Genomic DNA, 10024 nt, shown 5'->3' with positions numbered 1-10024 from the left:
TGTACGTGCGTGTGTGTTTCTGTGTGTGTGTGTGTGTGTGTGTGTGGTGTGTGTGTGTACGAGCCACTGCCAAGTTGAGGGGGGCTTTGGAATTAGTGTGTGTGTGGGGGGGGGGGGGGGGTGAACAGAGAAGGGGATAGGAACACCTCTCCTTACTACAGTGGCAAAGAAGGCTCCAGGACCAGCCAGGAGGGACAGTAGCTCCTCTCTCAACCCGACTGAGAGAGCCCGCAGGGGGGGCAGGAGGAGGCAGACAGGACCTTTAACATCCAAACCTCTTGAAGACCAGAAGAAGGAGAGATTACCAGACCAGAAGAAGAGATTGCCAGACCAGAAGAAGAAGAGATTACCAGACCAGTAGAAGAGAGTACCAGAACAGAAGAAGAAGAGAGTACCAGAACAGTAGAAGAAGAGAGTACCAGAACAGAAGAAGGAGAGAGTACCAGAACAGAAGAAGAAGAGAGTACCAGAACAGAAGAAGAAGAGATTACCAGACCAGAAGAAGAAGAGATTACCAGACCAGAAGAAGGAGAGATTACCAGACCAGAAGAAGAAGAGATTACCAGACCAGAAGAAGGAGAGATTACCAGAACAGAATAAGATAGTACCAGACCAGAAGAAGGAGAGATTACCAGACCAGAAGAAGAATAAGATAGTACCAGAAGAAGAAGAGAGTACCAGAACAGAAGAAGAAGAGATTACCAGACCAGAAGAAGAAGAGATTACCAGACCAGAAGAAGAATAAGATAGTACCAGACCAGAAGAAGAAGAGAGTACCAGAACAGAAGAAGAAGAGATTACCAGACCAGAAGAAGAATAAGATAGTAGGGATAGTCAGGTGGAGGAGAAGGAGGGATAGTCAGGTGGAGGAGAAGGAGGGATAGTCAGGTGGAGGAGAAGGAGGGATAGTCAGGTGGAGGAGGAGGAGGGATAGTCAGGTGGAGGAGAAGGAGGGATAGTCAGGTGGAGGAGGAGGAGAAGGAGGAGGAGGAGAGGGCTGGGATTCCTCTCGCTCCTCTGGCTACACACGACAGGATGGAGGAAGACGAGGACGAGGTGATGTGTGTGTGTGTGTGTGTGTGTGTTATCCTTTACCACAGCTGTACGTATATTATCCTTGTCTTCAGTTATCAGTGCATGTAGCTAGCTACGTGAGCCATGTTGACATCTTGTGTGTATCACAAACGGCACACTGTTAAAAACCTGTTGAGTTTACAACTGATCCAGGATCTGTGCCATAATTACAACAAAGACTCACGCTGTTGGGTTTACAACTGATCCAGGATCTGTGCCTTATTACAACAAAGACTCACGATGTTGAGTTTACAACTGATCCAGGATCTATGCTGTATCTCAACAAAGACTCACGCTGTTGGGTTTACAACTGATCCAGGATCTGTGCCTTATTACAACAAAGACTCACGATGTTGAGTTCACAACTGATCCAGGATCTATGCTGTATCTCAACAAAGACTCACGCTGTTGGGTTTACAACTGATCCAGGATCTGTGCCTTATTACAACAAAGACTCACGATGTTGAGTTCACAACTGATCCAGGATCTGTGCCTTATTACAACAAAGACTCACGCTGTTGGGTTTACAACTGATCCAGGATCTGTGCCTTATTACAACAAAGACTCACGCTGTTGGGTTTACAACTGATCCAGGATCTGTGCCTTATTACAACAAAGACGCTGCAGCAACACAGCTGTTAGGTTGAATTGGCTAAATGTGACGACGTAGAGATTTAAATCCAAAACGGAATAATAAGACTATGCAAGAGGTGTCACTACAGTCCCTGGTTCGATTCCAGGCCGTCATTGTAAAAAAAGAAGAAGAATCTTTTAAAGAATTATTTTGAACATCGATCCGAATGCCTTGGTTCTTATACTTGTAACTGACCTCAGATCTGTGTCTCCTCTTGTTGTCTCATTGGTCTGTCTGAATGCCTATTGTGTAAGAAACACTGATCTCCAAATGAGTCATCTCCCTTATGTTGCTAATGGACCATATTAGCTGTTGAATCTAAGCTGACCAGAGGATATTTCCCCCGTTGCTGTTTAAGCTGAGTCACTCACCTGTTATGTTTTTACAACTGATTTTCTCCGTGTGGGTTTGGAGTGTTGCTACTTATTTAAAACCCTACGCTGTTGTTTTAGGACTGTTTATGTTGCATGTCGGACATGTTTTTAAGAAGTACCCGTTGCTAGGTAACAGTCCGATACACACGAGCTGAGATGAGAAGGACGTCTAATCGTTTCCTCTAGTTGAATGGGATAGACAACCGTTCTCTTGACAACCGTTCTCTTGACAACCGTTCCGTTGATTCAGTTTGACTTGTTGACATCTGGTGTCAGGAAATCCTGACTTCCTTTTCAACTTTTTAAAGGTTTTTGATTGGTCTTCAAGCGCAAACAAAACCCCCAATAAAACAATAACACAGTCAAATATCTCCATGATAAAAAAATACACAGAAGTGTCCTGTGTTTGTTGTTGTGGGACGGGCTGAATATCTCGGTTCTCTTGTTACCGTCTAACTGACTCAGGATGTCTGAGACCTGTGTTTGTTGTTGTGGGACGGGCTGAATATCTCGGTTCTCTTGTTACCGTCTAACTGACTCAGGATGTCTGAGACCTGTGTTTGTTGTTGTGGGACGGGCTGAATATCTCGGTTCTCTTGTTACCGTCTAACTGACTCAGGATGTCTGAGACCTGTGTTTGTTGTTGTGGGACGGGCTGAATATCTCGGTTCTCTTGTTACCGTCTAACTGACTCAGGTTGTCTGAGACCTGTGTTTGTTGTTGTGGGACGGGCTGAATATCTCGGTTCTCTTGTTACCGTCTAACTGACTCAGGTTGTCTGAGACCTGTGTTTGTTGTTGTGGGACGGGCTGAATATCTCGGTTCTCTTGTTACCGTCTAACTGACTCAGGTTGTCTACCACATTGAAACCTATGGGGCTCTGGTCAAAAGTAGTGCACTATAAAGGGAACAAGGTTACATTTTAGTTCTTATGTTTATCAACTGACTCCAGGCCTGTCTCTCTCTCTCTCTGTTATAGAATGGTCAAAAGTAGTGCACTATAAAGGGAACTGTTCCAGAATGGTCCGAATATCAGGCCTTAGTTATTATGTTTAATGAGCTGACCTGAGACCTGTGTTTCTCTTTTCTAGAATGGTCTGAATGCCTTAGTTATTATGTTTATATCACTGACCTGAGACCTGTGTTTCTCTGTTCCAGAATGGCCTTAGTTATTATGTTTATAACACTGACCTGAGACCTGTGTTTCTCTGTTCCAGAATGGTCTGAATGCGCTGCACCTGGCAGCTAAGGAGGGCCATGAGGACCTGGTGGAAGAACTACTGGAGAGAGGCTCTGCGGTCGACTCTGCCACTAAGGTACAGGAAGTAAATGTCAGGAAGTAAACCCCAAATTCCAATTGAATAATTAGCTGTAGCTACTGTAGCTCGCTACCATACATGTCAGGAAGTAAACCCCAAATTCCAATTGAATAATTAGCTATAGCTACTGTAGCTCACTACCATACATGTCAGGAAGTAAACCCCAAATTCCAATTGAATAATTAGCTATAGCTACTGTAGCTCACTACCATACATGTCAGGAAGTAAACCCCAAATTCCAATTGAATAATTAGCTGTAGCTACTGTAGCTCGCTACCATACATGTCAGGAAGTAAACCCCAAATTCCAATTGAATAATTGAAACAAATCTGTTTTCAAATTACTTCTCAATAACCTGAACCAATGTTCCCTCTAAGCTCCCCCGGGACAATAATATCGCAGTGTCCAATCACAGCAGCAAGATGTTTGGCCCGTTGCCATGACAAAAGGGCAACTAGTGGAACACAAACAACATTCTAAATAGAGCCTGTATTTACCTGTTTATTTATCTTCCCCTTCATACTTCAACTACTTGCACATTGTTTACAACACTGTACAAAGCCAATAATATAACATTTGAAATGTCTATGTCTAAATGTCTATAGTATTTTAAAACCTTTGTGAGTGTAATGTTTACTGATGTTTCTCTTGTTTATTTCAATTTTGTTTTTTTGTCTTTTCCGTTTGCTTTGGCAACGTAAACATATGTTTCCCATGTCAATAAAGCCTTTTGAATTGAATTGAGACATGGTTGGAGAGCGAGAGAGAGAGAGAGAGAGAGAGAACGGTGGAGAGAGGCCATTTATACTCTCTAGTACTAAGAAGAGGGAGGTATGGTGGGAGAGAGAGGATGAAAGCAGGATATCAGTGTCTCTAAAGTCTAAATCACTGCTAGGAATCCCACTCCATCTGGGTGTTGAGAGAGAGAGAGAGAGACAGAGAGAGAGAGACAGAGAGAGAGAGAGAGAGTTAGAGAGAGGTACAGAGACAGAGAGAGAGAGAGACAGAGAGAGAGTTAGAGAGAGAGAGACAGATAGAGAGTTAGAGAGAGAGAGGTACAGTATAGCAGTGTCAGACCAGAATATCAGTCCCCCTGGCAGGGTGTGTGTTACCTGATCCAGTGGGGTTCTCAGGTGACAGGGCATGCTCTTTAGCCGCCAACTACCATAAACAACCTCCAGGGAATCTCTCACCACCCTTCGCCTCTCGCCCTCCTTACCCCCTCGACCCCTCGTCTCTCAGCCCCTCACTCCTTACCCTGCACTCAATTCGATCACCACTGGGGTCTTGCGAACGGAAATGTGTGCACACACTACTGTAAGTCACATTTGATACAAAACGTCTGCTAAATGGCATATAGGCTTATTATTATTATTTAATTAATCCACACTTCTGATTCACACACCCCTCACCCCTCAATAAGTTAGCAGCCAGATCTTTACTGACACTTCTAGTGATCTGACATGTTATTGAGGAGTTATCTGACATGTTATTGAGGAGTTATCTGACATGTTATTGAGGAGTTATCTGACATGTTATTGAGGAGTTATCTGACATGTTATTGAGGAGTTATCTGACATGTTATTGAGAATTTATCTGACATGTTATTGAGGAGTTATCTGACATGTTATTGAGGAGTTATCGGACATGTTATCGGACATGTTATTGAGGAGTTATTGGACATGTTATTGAGGAGTTATCTGACATGTTATTGAGGAGTTATCGGACATGTTATTGAGGAGTTATCTGACATGTTATTGAGGAGTTATCTGACATGTTATTGAGGGGTTATCTGACATGTTATTGAGGAGTTATCTGACATGTTATTGAGGATTTATCTGACATGTTATTGAGAATTTATCTGACATGTTATTGAGGAGTTATCTGACATGTTATTGAGGAGTTATCGAACATGTTATTGAGGAGTTATCGGACATGTTATTGAGGAGTTATTTGACATGTTATTGAGTAGTTTCTGACATGTTAGTGAGGACTTATCTGACATGTTATTGAGGAGTCATCTGACATGTTATTGAGGAGTTATCTGAAATTTTAGTTGACATGTTATAGAGGAGTTATCTGACATGTTATTGAGGAGTTATCTGACATGTTATTGAGAAGATATCTAACATGTTATTGAGAAGTTATCTGACATGTTATTGAGAAGTTATCTGACATGTTATTGAGGAGGTATCTGACATGTTATTGAGGAGTTATCTGACATGTTATTGAGGAGTTATCTGACATGTTATAGAGGAGTTATCTGACATGTTATTGAGGAGTTATCTGACATGTTATTGAGGAGTTATCTGACATGTTATTGAGAAGTTATCTGACATGTTATTGAGGAGTTATCTGACATGTTATTGAGTAGTTTCTGACATGTTAGTGAGGACTTATCTGACATGTTATTGAGGAGTCATCTGACATGTTATTGAGGAGTTATCTGAAATTTTAGTTGACATGTTATTGAGGAGTTATCTGACATGTTATTGAGGAGTTATCTGACATGTTATTGAGAAGATATCTAACATGTTATTGAGAAGTTATCTGACATGTTATTGAGGAGGTATCTGACATGTTATTGAGAAGTTATCTGACATGTTATTGAGGAGGTATCTGACATGTTATTGAGGAGTTATCTGACATGTTATTGAGGAGTTATCTGACATGTTATAGAGGAGTTATATGACATGTTATAGAGGAGTTATCTGACATGTTACTGAGGAGTTATCTGAGGAGACAACATAGTGCCACCAAGATGTTAACCTGGAGTTGAAAGACAGCTGGGCTGCAGCCTGACCTTTAAACAGGGGATTGGTAAAGGGGTTAGCATAGATGCTACGCTGTTCACACCTACTGCCACACACACACACACACACACACACACACACACACACACACACACACACACACACACACACACACACACACACACACACACACACCTACTGCTACATGCACACACACACATAGACAGACACAAACACACACACACTTAACCATCCTATCCTAACGCTCCTCTCCCTGCAGAAAGGGAACACAGCCCTCCACATTGCCTCATTGGCCGGACAGAAGGAAGTGGCTCGACTGCTGCTGAAGAGAGGGGCCGACATCAACGCCCAATCACAGGTCAGATAGATAGACTCCATGATGCTCATATAGGCTGTGACCCCAGTGCCATCTGGGATAGTGACATAGACACTGTATAAAACCACCAGTCTCCACTATATAATACCACCAGTCTCCACTATATAATACCACCAGTCTCCACTATATAATACCACCAGTCTCCACTGTATAATACCACCAGTCTGTATAATACCACCAGTCTGTATAATACCACCAGTCTGTATAATACTACCAGTCTGTATAATACTACCAGTCTGTATAATACTACCAGTCTGTATAATACTACCAGTCTGTATAATACCACCAGTCTGTATAATACCACCAGTCTGTATAATACTACCAGTCTGTATAATACACCAGTCTGTATAATACTACCAGTCTGTATAATACCACCAGTCTGTATAATACTACCAGTCTGTATAATACTACCAGTCTGTATAATACCACCAGTCTGTATAATACCACCAGTCTGTATAATACTACCAGTCTGTATAATACTACCAGTCTGTATAATACCACCAGTCTGTATAATACCACCAGTCTGTATAATACTACCAGTCTGTATAATACTACCAGTCTGTATAATACCACCAGTCTGTATAATACCACCAGTCTGTATAATACTACCAGTCTGTATAATACTACCAGTCTGTATAATACCACCAGTCTGTATAATACTACCAGTCTATATAATACCACCAGTCTGTATAATACTACCAGTCTGTATAATACCACCAGTCTGTATAATACCACCAGTCTGTATAATACCACCAGTCTGTATAATACCACCAGTCTGTATAATACTACCAGTCTGTATAATACTACCAGTCTGTATAATACCACCAGTCTGTATAATACCACCAGTCTGTATAATACCACCAGTCTGTATAATACCACCAGTCTGTATAATACCACCAGTCTGTATAATACCACCAGTCTGTATAATACTACCAGTCTGTATAATACCACCAGTCTCCACTGTATAATACTACCAGTCTGTATAATACTACCAGTCTGTATAATACTACCAGTCTGTATAATACTACCAGTCTGTATAATACCACCAGTCTGTATAATACTACCAGTCTGTATAATACCACCAGTCTGTATAATACCACCAGTCTGTATAATACCACCAGTCTGTATAATACTACCAGTCTGTATAACACCACCAGTCTGTATAATACCACCAGTCTGTATAATACCACCAGTCTGTATAATACCACCAGTCTGTATAATACCACCAGTCTGTATAATACCACCAGTCTGTATAATACTACCAGTCTGTATAATACCACCAGTCTGTATAATACCACCAGTCTGTATAATACCACCAGTCTGTATAATACTACCAGTCTGTATAATACTACCAGTCTTATAATACTACCAGTCTCCACTGTATAATACCACCAGTCTGTATAATACTACCAGTCTGTATAATACCACCAGTCTGTATAATACTACCAGTCTGTATAATACCACCAGTCTGTATAATACCACCAGTCTGTATAATACCACCAGTCTGTATAATACTACCAGTCTGTATAATACCACCAGTCTGTATAATACCACCAGTCTGTATAATACTACCAGTCTGTATAATACTACCAGTCTGTATAATACCACCAGTCTGTATAATACTACCAGTCTGTATAATACTACCAGTCTGTATAATACTACCAGTCTGTATAATACTACCAGTCTCCACTGTATAATCTACCAGTCTGTATAATACTACCAGTCTGTATAATACCACCAGTCTGTATAATACTACCAGTCTGTATAATACCACCAGTCTGTATAATACTACCAGTCTGTATAATACCACCAGTCTGTATAATACCACCAGTCTGTATAATACCACCAGTCTGTATTAATACCACCAGTCTGTATAATACTACCAGTCTGTATAATACCACCAGTCTGTATAATACCACCAGTCTGTATAATACTACCAGTCTCCACTGTATAATACCACCAGTCTGTATAATACCACCAGTCTGTATAATACCACCAGTCTGTATAATACTACCAGTCTGTATAATACTACCAGTCTCAACTGTATAATACCACCAGTCTGTATAATACTACCAGTCTGTATAATACTACCAGTCTGTATAATACTACCAGTCTGTATAATACCACCAGTCTGTATAATACTACCAGTCTGTATAATACCACCAGTCTGTATAATACCACCAGTCTGTATAATACCACCAGTCTGTATAATACCACCAGTCTGTATAATACTACCAGTCTGTATAATACCACCAGTCTGTATAATACCACCAGTCTGTATAATACCACCAGTTGTATAATACCACCAGTCTGTATAATACCACCAGTCTGTATAATACCACCAGTCTGTATAATACTACCCAGTCTGTATAATACCACCAGTCTGTATAATACCACCAGTCTGTATAATTCCACCAGTCTGTATAATACCACCAGTCTGTATAATACTACCAGTCTGTATAATACTACCAGTCTGTATAATACTACCAGTCTGTATAATACCACCAGTCTGTATAATTCCACCAGTCTGTAGAATACCACCAGTCTCCACTGTATAATACCACCAGTCTGTATAATACCACCAGTCTCCATTAAAGTGTATCACTGACAGTAAGTCTCTTTGGATCAATGTCTGCTAAATTACCTGCTATCATGTAACGTACAACCTCAGTAACTGAATTTGTGTGTGTGTGTGTGTGTGTGTGTGCATGTGTGTGTGTGTGTGTGTGTGTATCTTTGTGTGTGTGTGTGTGTGTGCGCATGTGTGTGTGTGTGTGTCCTCCAGAATGGCTTCACTCCTCTCTACATGGCAGCCCAGGAGAACCACCTGGAGGTGGTCAGATACCTGCTGGAGAATGGAGGCAACCAGAGCGCTGCTACTGAGGTCTGTGTGTTGTGTGTGTGTGTGTGTGGGTGTATAGGTGTGTGGGTGTGTGCGTAGGTGTGTGTGTGTGTGGGTTTATAGGTGTGTGTGTGTGTGTGTGGGTTTATAGGTTTGTCAAGATTTGTGAATTTGGATATCTTTGTGTTTCTGTCTGTTTAACTCTCCTCTCCTCCCCCTTCTCCTCCCCTTCTCCTCCTCTCCTCTCCTCTCCTCTCCTCTCCTCTCCTCTCCTCTCCTCTCCTCTCCTCTCCTCTCCTCTCCTCTCCTCTCCTCTCCTCTCCTCTCCTCTCCTCTCCTCTCCTCTCCTCTCCTCTCCACTCCTCTCCTCTCCTCTCCTCTCCTCTCCTCTCCTCTCCTCTCCTCTCCTCTCCTCTCCTCTCCTCTCCTCTCCCCTTCTCCTCCTCTCCTCCTCCTCCTGTAGGATGGGTTCACCCCCCTGGCCATAGCCTTGCAGCAGTGTCATAACCAGGTGGTTTCTCTCCTCCTGGAACATGACACCAAGGGCAAGGTAATTATATTATTATTTAACCTTTAACCTTAAACCGGCATTTTTATTTAACCAGGTAAGTCAGTTCAGAACAAATTCTTA

General features: G+C 41.8%; 1 protein-coding gene across 1 annotated transcript in view; it reads left to right on the top strand.

The window, feature by feature from the left end:
- The first annotated feature begins 791 nt into the window (after positions 1 to 791).
- The window catches only part of LOC109887480 (ankyrin-2-like), a 20517-nt gene continuing 11284 nt past the window's right edge, over positions 792 to 10024 (top strand). The window contains exons 1-5 of the mRNA XM_031820134.1: positions 792 to 1056; positions 3300 to 3398; positions 6435 to 6533; positions 9337 to 9435; positions 9857 to 9943. Coding sequence (XP_031675994.1) covers positions 1036 to 1056; positions 3300 to 3398; positions 6435 to 6533; positions 9337 to 9435; positions 9857 to 9943 — 405 coding nt within the window. The 5' untranslated portion in view covers positions 792 to 1035. The remainder of the gene's footprint in view (positions 1057 to 3299; positions 3399 to 6434; positions 6534 to 9336; positions 9436 to 9856; positions 9944 to 10024) is intronic.

Source organism: Oncorhynchus kisutch, unplaced genomic scaffold (genome assembly GCF_002021735.2).
Source record: "Oncorhynchus kisutch isolate 150728-3 unplaced genomic scaffold, Okis_V2 scaffold3069, whole genome shotgun sequence".
Lineage (NCBI taxonomy): Eukaryota > Metazoa > Chordata > Actinopteri > Salmoniformes > Salmonidae > Oncorhynchus > Oncorhynchus kisutch.
This window is presented reverse-complemented; position numbering and strand designations above follow the sequence as displayed.